This window comes from Chaetodon auriga, chromosome 5 (genome assembly GCF_051107435.1).
Source record: "Chaetodon auriga isolate fChaAug3 chromosome 5, fChaAug3.hap1, whole genome shotgun sequence".
Taxonomy (NCBI): domain Eukaryota; kingdom Metazoa; phylum Chordata; class Actinopteri; order Chaetodontiformes; family Chaetodontidae; genus Chaetodon; species Chaetodon auriga.
In genome coordinates this window covers 21032683-21053972 of record NC_135078.1, presented here as the reverse complement: position 1 = coordinate 21053972, position 21290 = coordinate 21032683, and the positions used below count along the sequence as shown (strand labels likewise).

The 21290-nt window shown below is 42.6% G+C and overlaps 1 protein-coding gene across 26 annotated transcripts in view; it reads right to left on the bottom strand.

The window, feature by feature from the left end:
• Nucleotides 1–8612, bottom strand: part of ank1a (ankyrin 1, erythrocytic a) — an 84063-nt gene extending 75451 nt beyond the window's left edge. For 23 of the 26 annotated variants that reach the window (XM_076730029.1, XM_076730033.1, XM_076730041.1 and 20 more), the window contains exon 1: nucleotides 8258–8612. In XM_076730029.1, coding sequence (XP_076586144.1) covers nucleotides 8258–8383 — 126 coding nt within the window. In that variant the 5' untranslated portion in view covers nucleotides 8384–8612. The remainder of the gene's footprint in view (nucleotides 1–8257) is intronic. The other 3 variants (XM_076730039.1, XM_076730059.1, XM_076730040.1) reach the window with 2 other exon arrangements.
• Between the last annotated feature and the right edge of the window lie 12678 nt (nucleotides 8613–21290).

Below are 21290 nucleotides of genomic sequence, written 5' to 3'. Positions count from 1 at the left end.
CAACATGCTGAAGCTTCTGCTAATTATCATTAAATGTAAAGTACAGCCGAGGGTGATGGGAATGCTATTAGTTTTTGTCAGAAACAAAGCACTGGACAAATTGAAATACTGCCCATATGGTGGCACTAGATGAAATGTTGCAGTGTCCTGAGAGGAATCTGTAACAACTGTCATGACAATCCAATGTCATGATACATCCTCTGGGGAGTGTGAATGTCTGTATAAAATTTCAAGGCGGTCCATCAAATTGTAGCACACTGACCAGCTGACTATCTAACACCGTGCTGCTAGCATGGCTAAAAACAGCAAAGGTCTCTGCAAAACGAGTGTCATCACTCACAGCAACCTACTCATTTATCTTCCTTCCGTCTCCTGAAGCATGAATGGAGTGACAAAATCCTAAGGTTAGTAAAAGGTGAATGGAAACAGAAAAATGCTCCCAGTTGCACCAACCACCTACTGCATGAGTTATAATGCCCAGCAGGACAGATAAAACCTTTCTCTACAGAGCAAAACAGAGCAGATCAATAAAGTAAGTAGTAGGCTGCACATTGCAGAGGCTCCTAGCTATCGCACATATCAGTCCAAGAGATGCTGCAGAGTCTGAGGATATCAAGGCAGGACTCAGAGTACCTGGACATCAAACCGCACTAAGCTCCCTATCCCACCTCCTGTCCTTCCCTCTCTCCTCTCTCATCAGCCAGAAGGAGCTTAAAGGGAAAGAGCTCAGGTTGGGTAACGGACACCAGAAGCCCTCCTTTTTTCACAACAAGCTGTCCAGCAATGACCTATCAAATTCCTCTAAGAACATATCGCCTCTTTCTCCCTCCTCTTTCTTTCCCTCTCTTCCCCTTTTATTTGGGCATGATGAGGATCCATTTCAATAACCCTGATCTCTCAATTCTTGTTTCAGGGAGTTACGTAACAGCTGCACTATTAGAATAACAATTGGGAGGAGAGATTAGCGCAATCGGCCAAGGAGGGAGATAGAGAGGAAGATGAGGGGAGGGAGGGAGGGAGGCACGAGGAGGGAAATCTAAGGAAGCCCCTCACAATATGACACATCATTTCACGTGCTGTCTCACAAACGAATAGATTTAACTGATCAGTGGGAGGACGAACACAGACGGATGCTGCCACTGCTAATATTTTTCGGAGGTTTACGCGAACCTGTGTTGGAGTCTGATGCTTTGCTGAAAGCACTGCAGTCCTACGTGTCAGTTGAGCCTCATTTACAATCATTAGGCGGGAAACACACCAACAAAGCCTCTGTGTCTTGCCGGCTTTGTGTTAGTACAGAGATAATATACACAAAATAAGCAGGTGCTGATGCTTCTGGCTTCAAATCAAAGCATGAATCACTGCAGCGAGGATGAAACTGAAAACATGGTGCAAAATCTTCATCGCTGATCAACAATTTAAAAATATCCTGAGGCTTTGGAGTTTTGGGGAAGCCGAACCCCTGCAGAGAGCGAGTGCCAGCTGGATGCTTGATCTTATTTTGCTCTTGTTTATTTCATTATTTTTTGTATTCCAACAAAGACCGGAGAGTACCTTTTGAACAGGGGAGTCGTCTCGTCTCTCTAATCAAATAAACCTCACTGGGTGTGGTGGTCTATCTGCTTTGAAAACACTCAGTCTCCGCTAGCTCATAAATAAAAACCCGCTATCGCCCTGGTAAAACGAGGAGGGGGGAGGAGAGAGGTGGGGTTGGTGAATTGGCCTCACGTGCGCCTTCCATTCCCTCTTTAATTAAAGGAGAGTAGGGTGCAGCTCCCGGCCAACCTGCTCCAGCAGCACTTACTGTAGAGCCAGGAGCTGGACTCGCTGAGGCTCATTCCCAGGCTCCATCAACATGAGTGAATGCCTCAACCAGGCCTGCTGAGTCATCTGTCTAAGGGGTTCCACAGGGCCACCTGGGCCAGAGCCCACCCCAAACACACACACACACACACGCACACACACACACAAACGTACAGTATGAGACTCATTAACACACACACGTATCTGTGTAGCCTGACTGAAGACAAGTGAGATGAATAGAGTGCTGGTTGGTTGAGTTGGTGATGTCTAATGATGTGTTATGATGCAACATGCTGCCACACACAAACACACACACGCACACACACACACGCGCACACACAAGTCCATATGAAGACTGTGTAAACATAATCTAAACTCGAACACTAATCTTAAACTCAAGATCGACATGGAAGAGGCCAGACTGCGTCTACTTTAAAATAATCCTCTCCAGACATGTTTTAAAACAAACAAATATGTAAATAAAAACAGACTCTCCTTCTCCACACTTTTCCCCCTCATTCAGAAATATCACAATCTATTAATATGCAAATCTGATGGGCACAAGATGTCTCCTACTTCACTGAAAAGTCCATTATCAGTGTTTATGCCCCGGAGGCTTTACCTTTCCACATCACACTTGTGTAAATCGAGATTTACAGTGAGCACAGAGAAACTTTCCCCTTTCAGAAGGTGAAAACAATCTATCCATATAGCCACATAGTGTCGCTCTGCACAATGAAGCTCAAACATCCAAGAGAACGGACGAGAAGAACGAGAAGAAGGACGAGAAGGGACTTTGGTCTTAAACAATGAGGTGAATTCAGTCAATGTGAGATGTCAAAATAAAAAACAAACTGATAAAGTTAGAAATAAGATCATTGATTTAATGCTACTTCAAAAGTAAGCATATGTTAGCCTTGGTTTTGTGAACGGATGAAGCGCCTCTGAAGTGCACTATATCTCATTTGTTTGATCAATGCAAAAACAAAGTTTAAAAACAACTTGCGGTTTATTGATTACAATTAATTGTTTAGTCAGAAGGAAAATTTTCTGTCAGCACTTCTGATAATCATTTAATTTTCCAAGTGAGAAGACCACAGAGCTTCTCAACTTTGAGTCACTTTAAACTGAATATGTCCACGTTTCTGCAATTTGAACCCAAACAAATTGATTAAATCAGAAAAATAACCATGAGTTTAATCTATAATAAAGATAATTGTTGCAGCTCTAGTTGGGAGCACCGGTCAGTATTCCTTTAATGACACTCAGAAGAGGTGAAATAAGAGGCCACTGTTTATGATATTGACTGAGGCCAAGTTCCAGATTAGAGACACAAAAATTATTTATGTGTTGTAGCAGCCAATAATGAAATTGATTACCCTCTGCCAATAGTGTGACCTGAAGAAACGGTTCATTTAAAATGTATCACGTTGCTCACAGGAGCCAGCGAGGGCACAGGTAAGTGGGGCTGATCAGCAGACAGGTGTGAGAGTTGGCTCTGATGATGGGCTTAGTCACTGCTGCAGCACCCCTAATCCACTGCACCAAACCTGAACACACACACTCAAAACACACACAGTCATAAATACACATAAACACAGCATCAACACCTAGATGGCACTACAGTACCAATCTGTCTCAGACATCGGCACATTAACCTGAGTGAAGGCTCGGCTTCCTGTTCAGGCAGGGAGGGTTACAGGCTTTGGAGGGCAGACAGAGACGAGGCTGGAATGCTGATCCACTGCGATGCTTTACGTGAACATGTTGGTGGCACTTAGATACATATTTCACCATTGCAACGTTCGCTGGCAGCCATATTAGCTGCACAGTCCTGCACCACAGCTGCTGAAGTTTACAAACCTGAGAGTCTATGCAGATGATTTTTACCTATAAGACGCCTGATGGGCTGTGATATACATCTGTAGCAAACACCTCTGAGTGCCAGACAATATACAGCAACAAAAGGAGCCATAGAGCATCCTGACCAGACTTAACTGTATTGATGAGTCTGAGTACCAGCACCACTAATGGGTCAGTCCTCAGCTGCCACAACTCTTTTTCTCTGCACTTCAGTGCCTTGCGAGTTACAGACTAGCCTGACTGAACAGAAACCGTATGTGGTGAAGAATCAGGATCTTTCAGCTGCATCAAACACAGACTTTACACTGGATCTTGAGACAATCACATCAACACAGTAGCAGAGCTACAATGATTAGTTGATCGTCTGAAAGTGAATCAGCAACTGTTCTGATTAAGCAAACCTGCCAAACATTTGATTGAATTTTCTGTTTTTTCTTCTCTTACATTAGAGTAAATTTAATATCTTTGGGTTTTCGAATGTTGATTGGACAAAAAAAATGACATCAGCCTGTGCTCCATTTTTCATGTTTACAATTTAAATATATATATCAGATTAACTGATAATGGAAACATCGTTTGTTGCAGCTCTACAGCATTACATGCAATAACTCTGAAGAGTAACAACTTTATTGTAACTCGTGCTTTGGAAGAAGCAGTTTTGGTCCCAGCATGCTGCAGTGCTACATTAGCTGGTGTTGGCGTGGACTGTATCTGTTGGATTTGTCAGTCAACAAAACTTTAATGTACAACAATTTTGATACACTGATTATTTATTGAATTTTTTTTTTTTTTTTTTTTTTTAACAAAATGCCAAGAATGAATTGGTTCCAGCGTCTCAAACGTACCAATTTGCTGGTTCTCTTATTCACCTATGATTGTAAACCAAATAAGCTGCTTTTTGGACAAAATCCGAATAGATTTTTTTACAATGGCAGATTGACTGATAATGAAAATTATTGTAAGCTGCAGCCCTAATCGCAACAATAACAATTAAAATAGGTGCATGAACAGAGACTTGTATATGCATCCCAGATTTGTACTCGCTGAAACACCAAATTCATTCATGCTCTAGCCAAATGAACCAAAGGCAAAATTACACCAGAAAGAAATCCATATTATTGCACACAATAATATAGCTCTGGACATACATCCTGAATGGGACTATTGGATTTGTTTAACACCCGTGGGGCTCACCAAATACTGATCACATACTGTAGCGTTAAAACAGTTGCTAAAAAGACCAATCAGATCTATAACTGGTCATAAAGAGTAAATGAAATGACTGTACATGTTTTATACACAGCTCACATATAAATTGAGATAACTGGTTTTAAGAATTTGCAATTAGATGTGAAGTTTTGAATTGCACCATTTTCCATTTTCTTGTTTGTTTTTACTATTCTCCAGTGCTAAAAATATCTGCAGCGAATGAAAAAGCTTTTACTCACTAACCACCAAAAATTTATCAGCCAGTATGTAAAGACAAAATAACACCATCAGGACAGAATAAACATAACTATGTGACCCTGGAGTATTAAGACATTTTCAAATTGCCTGTTTAGAAATAAATGTGAGGCGTGCATTTCCCATGACCTTGGACTAATCCTGAGCCTTTAAAAAAAGTCAACAGCCTAAAATATAAATTGCACTAGATACATTTTTTTCCTTGTTTTTATCTGTCATGCAGATATGAGAAACAATACAGGGTCATTCCCCTCAGATAAGCCACTTCACACCAAAACAGCGTTAGATGTACACAAACGCACATACAGAATGAGGTGAAAATAGGTGCTGACTGGGACAATAGGGCTTTGTTCACATCCTGACAATGCTCATTTTTCAAGAGAAGCAAACTCATCAATAAAAGTAATTTGAGGACAACATTATCCACTGCTCAGCAACTGACCTGTGCCGTATAATACCACTACACCATGGAGCCAATTAGAGTGGCACTTTCACCCTTTGATGACGAATTGTTAGCTTTATGGTTCTGGACGTTCTGCAGCGGACACAGATGTGTGTCCCCACAGGGATGGAAATAATCGTGTAAAACACCAACATACATTAGCCACAAACAGTAGATTAAAGGGATTAAAACAATAAAGAGGATAATAAAAATGCCAAGCAAATCAAATAATGTCTTTAAAAGATGCTAAATTTAAATGTATTACTAGTAAATAAATAGGGCTTTTGACAGTAAAGGCCCAGCTAGAAGCCCCTAGAGGCCATAAGACCAACTGGACAAAAGGAGACTGAGCCGAGTGACGATCTAAGTAACCAGCTGACTGAGCGACATCCTTTCAGAGCCCTGCGCTCCTGCTACTGTGACTAAAAACACCAGAGCCACTATAAATCAACTACTGAAAGTTGTAACAATTTAATGTACAGACATGTAGAGATCAATGAAAGTAGCTGTGAGAGATTCTTCATATCATAACTCAAAACACGCCAGTTGTGCAGGATAAGGCCTGCAGTGAAGAAGGAAACTGAAGCTTACATAACATGTGCCTGATTTGCTGCTGACAAAACGATACAGGGGAAAAAAAAGTGGTGAGCGTGTCTGCATGTTAATATGTGTGTGAGCAAAACGTATAGCATGGTTAAGTAAAAAAAAAAAAAAGGCGGTTCTGTCACACAGCGTTGACCTTGCCTGCACCGCGAGGATAGGGACACTCCCGAGGTGCAGGTCGATACACAAGACAGCTGATGGAACAACTGCCGAAAAACTGGTGTCGAGTGGCAAACAAAGAAAACAGCCAAGTGCAGCGGTGGTTTTGTCAACCACGGCGCAATATAGGGAAACACAATCAGTCAACTTATGAATTACTGTAGAATATGTCTACGCAGCTGCAGGCATCAGAGAGGAAACAAAGAGGGCACCAGAGAGAAAGAGATAAAGAGAGAGAATTCCCCCAGTATTAACATCTGCTCCAGAAACCAGGAATGGCTGTAAGCCGGTGTTAAAAAAAGGAAGAGAGGTTGGGAGGGGGAGCTGGAGGGGAGTCAGGAAGCTTATTTGAAAGACTTAAGCTGCATGGTTACGTAAGTGATATGGGATCCTCTGAAACCACACACTTTTCAGTCAAAGTTGGGCTGCATTAGTACCCTCACCAGAAATCTCATCCCTGCCTCATCCATACTTTTAGAGCTGCAGGCTGTCCCTTGAATCTCATCTTGCCGGACACGCACATATTGCACTTACACACATGCATAATACACACGCACACAAGCATCCCTGCACCGGCTTTCACACTCCTGGTCCTTTTAGCAAAAGCACAAGAGCTGATGAGATCTCTGTCTCATTGGAGGTTGGAGGTGATGAATATGGAGTAACCATAAGTCAGAAGTCATTGCTTTAGGTCAGTCAACGCAGACAGAGTGGTGACATATGTGTGTGTGTCTGCGATGAAAGGGTTGGGCCTGACTATCCAACCAAAAAGCTGCTGAGCAAACCCAGGTGTATCTGAGTCATACCACCTTATACTCTCTCTTCTTACACTTTTTTTTTTCCTTCCTTGATTTTGCTCAACACGCCTTCGAACCCCTTGTCATCCTACATTGTACAAGCACAACAAAAAGAAAAATCTGATCCCTGTACCAGCCTTCCAGCCCTGCCTCCCCTCTCTGGGAAAGTGGAAGCTGTACTGTGTTTCTGTCCATAACACTGTCTCTACTGCATCAGCATCAGATTGGTTTACAGCCAGCCTGGCACGGTGCAGGCTCACAGGGCGGCTGGACTCATAGTCGTTTGCTGAGGACCAATTTGCCACCAATACACAACAGCACAATCTGCGGATGACTCATTTTCATTAATGAGTTTGAGTGAAATCCGACAAGAGGCCAGAGGAATAAAGTAGACTCGGCAGCCTGATGATACGTCCCTGCAGTCGGAGACTGGCGGAGCAGAGATTTATTGTTTACAACGAGCCCTGAGAGCCCTGCCTGGGACTTCTCCGTCAGACAGAAGCCTGCAGGTTTTGCTCTGCGGTCATTACAATGCCACATAGACGAAAAGCTGAGAGGTGAACAGAACGGACTGTTGCGGAAACTGGCAAGCACACTGTCCTCGTGGGTGATTAGTGCTGTAGTGAAATTTTGCTCACTGACACCATACCGCAGTGTGAAAACAAAGAAAGAGACGAGAGAGAGAGAGAGAGAGAGAGAGAGAGAGAGAGAGAGGACGAGACAGAGATGTGAAGAGGGACAGGGACACAGTGAGAGGTAGAGTACTCCACTGCCTTATCAGACGGCTTAGACAGGACAGTCAATAAAGCAGGTATAAAGCAGTCGAGAGGAGTAGGAGAGCATGCAGTGTGTTGTACCGTTTCCCCGTGTCTGTATGCACAGGACATACATGTGTGCCAGGGAGACTGTGTGCACGCACACACACACACACACAGTAGAAACACACTCATGACTGAGTTTCCATGTGTGCCCCAGCACCCCTGATCAGCTTAGCATGACAGAGAAAGAAGGGGGGGGGGGGCGCGGCGTCTCAACCTTCCTGCCCCCCTCTCCAGCCACCCCTCCCTCCTCACCCTACCCCCATCACTCCACCCCTGACTACCCCACCTGTGAATAGTCCCAGTACCTTGCGCTTTTTATCCCGCGAGCGACTCCTCTTTTTGACTCTCTCCTCCTCCTTCTCTTTGCGCTCCTGCTCTGCCTGGGCTTCTAAATCCTTGTTCTTGCGGAGATGTTTGGCTGCTTGTGCCATGGCGTTGGTAGTGGGGGTCTGGGCGGTGTTGGCGTGTCCAGATCCTACGGCGGTGGTCTGTGGGGCGACGGCGCTGGAACTTGTACCTGGTGCCGGCCAACACTACGCTGCCGCTGTGCGTTCCTCTATGGCCCTGCAGAGTCTGTGAGCGTGCTCACCCTCTGCCTCCTCCTCCTCCTCTTCAGCAGTGCAGTCACACACACACACCGGCAGTCCTCAGCCGTCTGCTGTGGGATGCTACTGCAGCGCAGCTCTCTCCCTCTCTCTCTCTCTCTCTCTCTTTACTGCTCGCACACTCTCCCTCGCTCACATACACTTCCCTCGTTCAATTTTTCTCCTGCCTTCCTCTCAGGTCTCCCTCTTTCTCTGTGCAGAAGAAAAAAAGGTAAATGAGGGTGAATGAACAGGTTTTCCCTTTTTTTTTAGTTGTTTTCCTTTTCTACATCTTCTTGTCACTGCTCTGATATTCTATGAAACTGCTTCGACCCCTCCACCCCCCATCAACAAAGATTGAAGAGGGATGGACTGACAGTCAGTTGAGGAATAGCCTGAGCAGCTTTAGATCAAAGTCAGCTCACCCTCCTCACATTGCATTGATTTGGTTTCCTTTTCCTGTATTTAATTTCTCAGTATCTCATAGTCTTGCTGTGTGTCCATCTGTGGAGGATCGCTAGGCTGCACAGAGTCCGTCATCACCACTGCCAATCATGCAATCACTTGCACACACACACACACCAGGATAGCAGGGGAAATAAAAAAAATCTAAAACATGCATGAGGGAAAAAAAAAAAACTGCCTCTTACTCGTTTACTTCCCCCACCCCCCACCCCCTGCTCCTTTCTCCCTCTCTACTGTTTAGGCGCTGCAGCACACAGGATCGGTACTCGTGCAAAGATGTTGGTGCAGTGTGCTGGTGTGTATTAGAGTGAGGCTGTGAGCAATAAAAGGCTATTCCATATCACTCCCCGACCGTCTATTGTAAAGAGTGATACACTCACATCATCAAAAGCTTTGCTTCATTGACTTCTTTTTCTGCTATCCTGCCTTCCCGTTCTCCTCTTTCCCTGAACCTGTGATAGTTTTACATGCAAGAAAAGACGAAGAGTGGTATAAATATATGCATTGTAGTATAAATGTCTGCACTCATGTACAATGTGTGTGTGTGGGTATGTGCGCAGTGAGAAAGAGGTGCATAGGGAGAGAGGTGCTGATGGAGTCGGCACCTGTTTACTGGCATTGCTCTGCTTCTCTCCCTCTCTCTCTCCCTCCCTCTCCCTCTCTCCCCCTCCCCTCTCTCCTCCTCCCTGCAATGCTGCTGACGCAGGCAAAAAATATCCTTTAACATCTCTCTTTGCCCAGCTCACTATACATCACACGTACAGTTCACATTGATACTGTAGACACACACACACACACACACACACACACACACACACACACACACACGCACGCACGCACACACACACACACGCACACACACACACGCACACGCATTCCACATACATGCCAACACACGTGCTTCAGCGCACACACACAAAGAGGGACAGCTGGTGAAGGGCTGTTATTAGTGTATTCTGCAGCCACATCTTAATATCTGGTGTATTTTTTCTACCCTTCATTTGAGAGGATTTCACTGGACAATGTAGAAAGAAAGGCAGGATATTATCGCTCCCTATGATACTGTCTCAATCTATAATCTCTTTCTCTATTCTTAGAGTAACTATTAGACAATTTTCTGATAATTATCAGCTGAATGATTCTTGATATTGAGCCCAATGTGTGCTGTTCAGAAAACAAAATCAAGGTATCTGTATGATTTAATGCCAAAATTAACAAAATCAAGACTGTTAACTATCTTGTTGAGTTATTTCACTCATTATCTGCTGCTGCTTCCTGTCCATACCCCTGTACTTGTGTCTCTCTCTCCATTTTTTTCCCTCTGCTCTCCTGCCAAGGCTTCCCCTGATCTGATAGCAATTCTCTCTATATACTGCAGCATACTAATGAATAGGACTGGTGATATTGCCTTCTGTCTGCAACACTACTACACAAATCACTCGCTCATGTGACCCAGCTATGACACAAACAAACACAAATACTGATGGGCTGACAGCTCTGTGGCAAAAGATCCATCACAATATTGAACTCCTGGGGAATGTGCCAGAATGAATCACCAGCAGGACTGACTGCACTGGTAATAAGGAGGTTTTTGCTTAGCCAACTAGATTGGTCTTGTTAAGCTACACCCTTGCTGAGCTAATGGAGGGGCAGTCCTACAGTGGATTTTAACACAGCCAGCGGGACCACTTACGCATAGTGGCTAGATAATCTGAGGCTGAACCTAGAGAAGCTCTGTGGAGAAGAAGACATCCCACACCCATCACATACTGACAGGCTCACTGACTCTTTGAAGGCTGAAGCAACAAAACAGTCAGAGAGATGCTTTAACAGACCACGCTGGTTCAAACACCTGTTTCAATGCTGTTTTGATGCAGTGTTTTTCAGCAGCCTGTCCTCAAACCTGACACGAGTTTCCTTGGATGCACCACATGTTTTCACAAGTAAAAAAATGATGCAACTTATGTTAATTGTGATGCAAGTCGCTGCTCCGCACTGAAATTTTATGGAAACCAGTGGCTAGTAAGTCAATCTAAAAATGCATGGTTTGTTACAGGATGGTAGTAACATAATGTACGGCAAGACAATAAATTTACACATCTTGGAATTTTCAATAGATGTCTTTAACCTGAAAATGGCTACAACAATCAATGACAACAGAAGTGAGCCAACATGAGAAAAGAAATGCTGATCTGAAATTCAAAATTCATTATCAACCACAAGGTCCATTTCGCAGCTGTTTTGGGATCTGTTTCACCTGTTGCCAATTGACCAATTCTTCTCCTGTTTTAGGTAGTGTTTGGAAAATTGCTTTGGTGAAACGGATTTCTGGAGCTTCAGATGATATCACACTGATACCAATTGTCATTTTACATGTTAAAATTTCCATTATTTCTGAGGACTTTCAAGACATGATATCTATTATTGGCATAAAACTGCTTTTCAGGTCAAGAATTAACTTTGAAAGTTCATCTAATGCTCAGAAAAAATATGAAATTTACAACAACTGGATAAACTTCATCCAGTAGGTCTCAAATAGTGGTAGTGTCATGTTTCACAAATGGCAAATTGATTTGATTCCTTTCTTAATGCACCAACGTATGAAAAAATACTTTTCATACACGTTTTTTGTTAGAATAAATTAGGCTAAAGCAAAACCACTGGAATGGACCTTCAAAACCACTTACAAGGCTGTTTTGTGTTTCAGAGTGCACCCAGTGTATATAGATTGCCCCTGGGGTGGTCCTGCCTGGGACACAAAGGGACAGGTTGTGTGGACCTGGGGGGAGAAAGAAACACGCAGCCACTGCCCGAGCTCTCTTCAGTGTGACGGCCAGCACCCGCCAGCACATTAACCGCTCCAGTGCTCCTCTAAAAACAGTGGACGGGACACGACAGAGCCACACACACACACAGGAGAGGCAGCCTATTCAACACATGGAAACACACTGTAAGTAAGCTCGCTATCAAATCCAGGCGCTCTGGATAGAAACACAGACGGTCATGTAACTGTTCAAGTTACTGCTCAACTGGGACGCCCCAACTGCAATCACAGTTAACAACACTACTGGTGTTAACTCATAGTAACCTGTGTTACATCCTGTGTGTAAACACTCACTGGACAAGTTCCCATTTAGCACAAAGAAGTTTAATTTAAAAATGACTTCACATTTCTGATTTTCTTCCTGCAAACTCATTAAAGCTGACTGTAATAAATCATTCTGAAGGCTAAAAAATAATGAACTGTTCTCAGAACTGTAGGTGGCCAATTTGTCAAGTGTTACACAAAATCATTTCAGGTCTCCTAAAAATATGATGGTCATTGGGATCGTTTACATAAGGCTTGAAAATTAAATGAAATCACAATGAGCAGCAACATAAACACAATTTAGACCAGTGTGAACAGGTACAGCCCACCGTCCATCAAAAGGTTTGTAAAACTGCAGCATCAGCTTTGATAACCATCAAATACATTTCAGGGGCGACAGTGTTCTCTGAAACAGAGAATCAGAAGCTTATTGACAACATAGCAGAAACAGAGTCCACCTGAAGTGTCTTAATTATTTTAGAGAACATTGGCATTTCACCCGTAATGGAACTGCAGATGACCTTTCCTTTACTCCTTTACTCTCTTGTCCAACTTCATCCAAATGAGTTGTGAAAATGTCTTTATGCATGTTGACATTTAGCAACCTTTCCAGTATCTCCACATCGCTCAGACTACACGGTTGTATTGGTTCATATTCAGCGTTTTAATGGTGAGCTAAACTAAGTTAAACCACTCACATTCAAGGCCCGACAAATGAAATGCCTAAAAATCCTGCAAGTCACATCCCTTCATTCTGAAACCAGAGAAAACAGAAAGCAGACAAGCTTGTTTCCAAATAAGCTTCAAGTTCGAGCCCTAAAAGAAACGACAAGTTCTTAATTGAGACATCAGTGATCGGCTGCAGATACGTATGACCTGACAAACGAAATACCAAGTTCACATCCCTTGCTTCTAGTTTTAAAGTTTTGCCCACAGTTCATGAGGTCTCGGTTGTTGATCCAACATCAACATAAACAACTGTTTGCATAAAGGTGTACATCTGGGTTGGGGGCTCTTTGTAGGTTGAACACAATATGGGATTTAAACGGTTCATCAAATGCAGCTCGGGAGCTGGCATGGGATGAGTCATCCACAATGATGTGGTGTCAGTCCTTTACATTGTTCTGCCTACAGCAAGGAGGTACAGCTGCTGAACTACTCTTGCTCTTAAATGGTTATCATTGCTGCAGCATGACTGCAAAGCACAAAATACCACAATGAGAATGTAATGAATGTAATGAGTAATGAGGAGCAGGCTAAAAACTTTTGATGAAAGCATGCCATGCTTGCTTAAAAAAAAAAAAAATTTAACTACTTCTGCCACTCAACAGAGGTCTACACCAAATCATCTCTACACCAAAAGATATTGTCAAATGATATTACAGGCATAAAAATGTATTTTGTTTTTCTTATCCGCAGAATGTCGAGACAGTGTTAGTATTGATAACCAACAGCAAAGACATAAAATGCTGCTGAAGAGTTTTAAGAGTTACCTTGTGAAAAATGCAGAAGTTTGAAGCAGAGAAGCAGCAGCAGCAGCAGGGAGTTCATGTCACTTTCCCAGTCTGATGGGAAAAAAAGAAACAAAGTAAAAAAAAACAAAAAAAAAACAGGACATCTGTGGTAATGACCAAGTTTCAGTGTCATTATCTGAGAGCTTATTAACTCTTTTCTCAGGGAAACAGATCTAAGATGATAGTCAAGTCAATCTTTTTGCCTCTTCAATGACCCCCCTTTCAAGCCTCTTTGAGGATGTCAGCACTAAACACCTGCAGCAGGTCTTGATTCACTTACAGAAACAAATACACGAAAACAAACAGTGACTAGTGCGCTGGTGCACGAGTAACAGAAATTAAAGCTAGCATTAGCTCGTCTTGCTCCCTTCCTGTTGATGCTGCTGTAACTGCTAGCTAACGCTACCTAGCATTAGCTTAGCTTGCTCCCTTCCTGCTGATGCTGCTGTGACTGCTAGCTAACGCTACCAAGCATTAGCTTAGCTTGCTCCCTTCCTGCTGATGCTGCTGTGACTGCTAGCTAACGCTACCTAGCATTAGCTTAGCTTACCCGCGAACTGTTCTAGCTATATTTTCAACAACACTAATGTTTAAAACAGCATACTTGTACTTGTTCTTACATAACATCCACTGCTTGCAATTTAGTCGATTTATTTTGAAAGGCTATCGATTTAAGATAAGACCAAACTGACTACGAGGGAACTGCCGACCGGAAGTTGCCACGCCTAATTCACATTAGAAGGTGTGTACGCCTACCCCCCATAAAGTGACAACGCAGTGCCAGGTGTGAAGATTTCCTCGTTTGTTTACCAGTCGGTCGTATCCCGTAGGCACTGATGAAAATGAAAAATTAAAAGTCTTACCTTACAAAGTCAAAGACGAACCTGCAGTCTGCGAGAAAAAAGACCGGATGTTCAATTAACTCTGAACAATCAACTACTTCAATGACGAAACAGCGCCCCCTTTTGACTTCACTCGTCGCATATGGTGGTGTTGGTCCCAACTGCATTTCTTTCAAGGGGATAAAAAACTGAAGATTTTATGGACGTTTGTGCAGTTTGATGTATGTTTGGATTATAATTTTGAGACGATTATATGCGTTCCTTTCATATTAAACGACCATGTCTTTCAGACAGGTCTAGTAATTACTTTGCAACCTTGCCTGAGCTGGAGGATGAGCAAAACCTTGATAAATTATCACTGATTGGTCAGCTGTCAAGCCCCTTCAGTCTTCCTGCCTAAGGGGATCAATGACCCAACACTCTGGCCTGTCACTGCCTATCTGGACATCTGGACGTATTCGCGTTGCCTGTAAATAACTAACCTGCTCATGGCCAGCCGTTTGATCGAGGCGAGGCTGAGATTTAGTCAGTAATATGTTTACTGATAATGGTTTACTGTATGACTGTACTCAAGCAACCTCCCACTCAAGTGATCCATCAGCAGTAACTGTCACCAGCATCATTTAGCTATTTACTACGCTGACAGTGAATATTCATCTATCTTCGCTGCCTCAGAATCTCAGTGTGATCTTCTGCTACTCTCAACCCACAGCAGATTCTCACATTATGCGAAAGCACGATTCTTTCCACCTACTCTTGATGACACGATGCCGGTCTGGTCGACTCAGACGCACCCTACATTCAAAAAATGACACTGTGTAACACTGGAAACATTTCTGTGAGATTCAGCGGTGCGGCTCAGATTGAAACTGAAATAGAAATGACCGCATTCTGCAGGTCAAGTGTGTGTTGACAAGTAAAGTACACAATCCTTGGAGTGGACTTTCTAGCCAGTCATTCTTGAAAGTAAATGTCAGTTTTATACTCATTTGCACCCACACTACAGGTGAAACTCTTGGGACAACATTCTCATTTTCTGCTCTAATTTAGTCATCTTCCCCATCAGGGACGGATCACATGGGCGCACAGGTCTGGAGAATATTTCTCAAACAAACACTTCATTAAGTCAGATTTAGTCATAATGACAGGAAAGTGTCTTATTACTTTGCATCACTCATAGTCACACATCAGCAGCACCGGTAGCACATGCACAGAAACAGCCGGCCATGGTGCTGGTTTTTACTATGCTGCTCATGTTGAATCCCCCTCAATATTTCAGAGAGTCTCTGGTGTGTTTGCTGGCAGAGGTCCACAGCCTACAGTGTGATACAGTATTCTGCAGGCCTGTGCCATCCTCTGCACCATCAACTGTGGCTTATAGCAGAGTTATTTTAGCAGCAGTGTTAGTCACTATCAGCCAAAATGAGATGATGGGATGAACAAAAACCCTTGCTGTATTTGTGCTACAGTATGGATAAACACTGTGGACCATTTTGTGATTTCAAGTGGATCAAAGGATCATAATACTGCCCTTTTAACCACGTGAAACAGATTATGGTTGGTCGTCACAGAAGATCAATAGGAAAGGCAAGGAACATTAAGCAGGGAAGAATAGAGGCTAGACAGCACCCTCTACTGATTAATACAGGGTACTGCGACAAGGAGGGACAGAAACATTCATTTGCAAGTCTATTGCCAAACATGGGGGGTCCTGGTAATAAGCTGATGTTGGAATGTTTTCATTTAGGAGCCATTAATCAAACAAAATAATATTCCAATTTTCAGTTACAACAGCTAGCATCAGTGACATCTTACAGGATAAAAATTACAGGACTAACAGGACAAAGACAACAAGTGCGGTTGGATCAGGACTAATCCATAACACTGATTACACCATGGATCACAACGTCACCTGCAGGCACCTCTTGCAGCACAGTGAGTGAGTGTACATGCACAGCAAAGCTCGACACTGCACTGCAGCACATAGCCAACTCAGAGCGACAGCACAGGGCTGCACAGCCCAGTGCTGTTGCTCTGATACAGGAACACACCCCTCAGATATATTCACATGACCAAATGACCAGGATGAAACTAATTCTGTGTGAACATGAATGCTGAAAATCCGATTTAATTAGTGCTGAAATTACACACATGCAAGTTACTTATGAAGCAAAAATGAAAGAAATTTCCTGTGTCAGCCACTCAAATATATTGCCTTGTTGCTTATATCTGACTTTTATCGTAATAAATAGAACATTTTTGGACTGGACCAAAAATAAAAAAATAAAAATAGAAAAACAGCATTATGACAATATCCTCTTGAACAGACATTTCCTTTTATGGCAATCTGACATTTGTTTTCACTTAACAAACTAACTCAGAGATGAATCGGTAATGAAAATGAATGAAATGTACCGTCTTTGTCTTTGGGTGGAGCTATTTCTGTTTAAACTGTCAACATCTATTAAGAACGTAATGCAATCCAATACAAAACAATTACAAACCATAGCCTCAGAAATGATTTTATAATCAATGTGTCTGACAAAGATTCAGTTTCAACATAATAAAGTTCACTAAATTAATATTTGTTGCAGGTCCAGCACTCAATCATGCTGCATTTTCAGGTACTCTTATTATTATGTACTCCTCCAGTAAGTGTAATGTCTGGTGGACATTTCGCTGTCATCTTTCCTCTCCTGACACTTGGCAAGTGGTGCATGAAGCTCAGAGACCTGAAATGCTCCTTTAGAAAGATCTCTCTCTCTCTCTCTCTCTCTCTCTCTCTCTCTCTCTCTCTCTCTCTCTCTCTCTCTCGGTCTCTTCCCCCGTCCCTGCTGGCACTGGACCAGCAGAGAGAGCACTGATTGGGAAAGCCATATGGCAGGTAACAAACCAAGGGCAGGTTTCATGTCCACACTGTGCCGCGGCTCAGGCACCTTGCCACATTATCTAAAGGGCTCATCTGATTTGGCTCTGTATTCTGGGGAAGTATGTAGACCAGAGCTCACTGTAAATATGCCACGAGTGTTACTGACGCTGCACCATCACCAGCTCGATGGTGTGAACAGCAGTTCAGAGTAGTCTCATAGCTGCAGAGTCAGCAGTGAACTGGGATTGGTAATGGCCTTAGGCAGACTGACAATCACTGCTGTTGGGCACAGTGGATCTGTCAAAGCACAGCACAGCGGTAACTAAAGCAATACTTTGTTCTCAACTGGCAGGTTAAAATGGGTGTTGTTTGGTGATTGTTATATAACTGCCTCTACTTGTACTGTAAGGGAGAAATGTGATGAGTCTGCGGCATTTCTTGATCAGAGCTACAAAAATAGCTCAGATTGAAACCCTTTGTCTTTGTAAAGCATACCACAAGAGACAGAAGTTGCCATTTAAGAAATGTGACGTACAATAACTGCAGGCCCAGCAATGCTGGAGAACTGTCACTGAAAACACAAACAAAGCACGGCTGTCCCAGTTTGTATGATGGGAGAACAGTGGCACTACTTCATCTCTCATGATGTCTTATCAACAAACGAGAAGCTGACATTTACTCAATTGAAAACAGCACGAAGCTTCATTGATTTTTGCAAATATATGCTTATTCTGAATTTCACATTTCAAACAAGTTGGGTCAGGAGCAACTAAAGACTGGTAAGGCTGTGGAACGCTCCAAAAACACCTGTTTGGAACATTCCACAGGTAAACAGGTTCATTGGTTCATTGGGCATCCTGGAAAGGCTCAGTCATTCACAAGCAAGGATGGAGTGAGGTTCACCACTTTGTGAACACATGACTGAATAAATGATATTACTCCATGGGCTCAGGAACACTTCGTAAAACAGTTGTCAGTAAACACAGTTTGCTTGCAAATGATTACATCTTTTTTAAATTTAGGTTTTAGTCCCAGCTTCTTTGAAACCAGGTTGGTACAAAGTGAAAACAGCTCTACAAAGTGACTCAGTGTGTAACGGCCAAAATACTTACTGGAGTGTTTGTTCACATAATACCTGACCAATGAACAAACAGTCAGAGCATAAGGAGGAAGAGGAAGTGTGGTACAACAGCTGAGGAAGACGCTGTATATCCAGTTTACTTCTGCCATCTAGTGGTGTCATGGTGCACATGACAAAGCTATGGTTACTTGATAACACTGAGGTGCTGACTACACTACAATACAACAATTTAATTAATGGAATTAAAACATTTGTTAAGACAACTGTGTCTGCATATCTTCTTTTGTCTTTTCTCGTCTGTCTGCTTTGTCTGAAGAAAAAAAAAAAACCCTACTGGTTTTCAGCTTTCAGAACCAGTGTTTTTCACAGCCCTGAACCTAGAATTTCCTCACCAAACCACGAGATGTATGGGATGCGAGTTTTCGAGGAATATCATGAGGAGGGTGAAAAGAGGACAGGAGGGGAAAGAGATTTACAGCTTCATTACTTAGCTGGCACACACAGGGAGAGGTGCTGTGAACACGAAGGATGCCTGATCAGGGAACAGGATCAGTGCAGATGTCAGACGGACAGTTTCGTATGTGTTGAAGGGCCAGTGTTAGTGTCAAATCATTGTCAATCACTGGGCTTTTAAAATCCAAACACTAAGACAGCTTTGGCTCTTTTGAACGACAGATATCCATTTACTAAAAATTAGTTTTCCCAAAGGCAGACTAGTTACTTGCTTTCCAGACAGCCACTTTTATTCATGTTAGTATCACAACTTGCACAGATTTGACGCCAGCTTGAGATCAATAACTTGTATTTCTTGCATTTAAAAAATTAAAACTTTCAAGTGTGGGGTGTTGGACTTTACATTAACATCTTAAATACACAGTCGGTAAGAAGGGCCATGTTCTTTATGTCTGCCTGTAATTGCACAAAATGACAATAACATTATTTTGACAATAAATAAAATGTGACTGAATGTTACGTTTTATGTAAGTATTAGCATCAAAACATACTTACAGTACAAAAAGTAAAAGTACTCATTAATCAGAATGGTCCATTTTGGAATAATGTATATGAGATTATTGGATTATAATTATTGATGCATTAATATGTACATTACTTTAATGTTGCAGCTGGTAAAGGTTTTTTTTTTTTTTTTATATATACTGCTGGGTAGCTTGTGAACTTCCCCCTGGGGATCATTTTATCCATAATATTGCATCATAATTTATTTAATCTGAATCTATAAAGGAAGTTATCAAATAAATGTAGAGGAGGAAAAAGCACAATATTTGCCTCTGGAATGTAATGGAATACATGTAGAGAGTAATAGAAAAAATGTAAAGAAAGATACAAGTACCTCAGAATTGTATTCAAGCACTTGAGTAAACATACTTAGTTTTTGAAGTCTAATGAGTCTTTTGAATTTACAGAGCTTAACTGACCGGGCCCTAACACTGGCGTAGATGTGGGTGTAGGTTTAACCTCATTGAAGAAAAAAGGTAAGACTGACAAGAGTGACAGGGCCGAAGAGGGAGCACTCAGAGAGGAGAGGAAATGGAACAGGAAGTGCAGGGGAGGAGGAGGCCGGAGGCTGGTGTCAGTCCCCCGGAGTCCCATTCCCTTCCCCTCGCTCCTCCCTCCTCTCATTCCTCATCTCCTCTCCTGCTCTGACTCTTTTCCTCTGTGTATTTGTCTTCCCATGATTCCTTACACATGGCTTCCTCTGACCCCTTCATTAAAGGAATTATTCCATCCTCCTCTCAGCTCCATTCATCTTTTGCTCACAGGTGGCCAACCAACATTACAAAACACTCCATCTGTGGTCAGAGCCGCTGCGCCCCTGAAGCTCACTGGCATTAATGTGTGACTGCGGCAAATTTCTTAAATGTTCAATTCAGTTTATTTACATTGAAGTAAAATAATACAAGAACATCTGACAATACTGTTCCCTCGTCCGACCGTTAGAGTAATTACTGGTTATCTGTTACAAGGGATAACCAGAGCCAAAACAGAAAGTGGCTCCCCTCATGACACCCAGCGAGTCCTCACTTTGTCCCAATCTGTTCCTTTAGATATACAGCACGCCTCCTTCCACCTGTCTCCTATTCTTCCTTTCTAATCAGGCATCCCTGCCAATCAATGTGATCCCCATGACAACATTTCACACACCGCCCCCTCCAAACACCGCTAACAGCCTCCACCCTATAAACAAAAACAAAAAACAAAAAAAAAAAGCTGAATTCCGACAGCTCAGGATTGATGAAGGGGAGTCCTGTCAAAGGCCAGAGATTAGATTAGGACTGAAACACACAAACCACAACGTCGCTCAGAGGCAGCAGGTGCTTTTGGTTAAACCTTAATTACATGATCTCTGATTTCTCTAATTGATATGGTAATGACTATGTAATTAATGCAAAAGCAGAAATACCAGCAGCTCTCCTAATGAATGGATTTATTTGATTAGATATCCTCCTGCATATTTATGCATGCTGGTATACAGAGGACAGTGAGACACATAAAACGGTTGTTTGGGGTTGTTGTCACAGTGTTGATTGCGCCGGCATGCTTCAGCTGCAACACTGGATGTGACAGAATTTTCCACACACGTCCACATGTGAACACATGAAGCTGCTTGCACCAAATCAGGGTGAGAAAAATACTGAGGTGCTGTATGGTTGATGCCTCTTACAGTGCAAATGATGGAAGAACAGTGGGGAAAAAATAAGCAGTGCTCTTTTGCAGGTAGGTGGCGCTATGGGGCTGCTTCATACGCACAGGAGCCACAGTTTGCATGAATGAGGATGGTCATGAACAGCACTGATGCACCCTTGGAAATTAGAAAAAAACACACCAAAAAAAAGTTTGAAGATATATTTTGGTTTGAAGACAACTCACATCTGT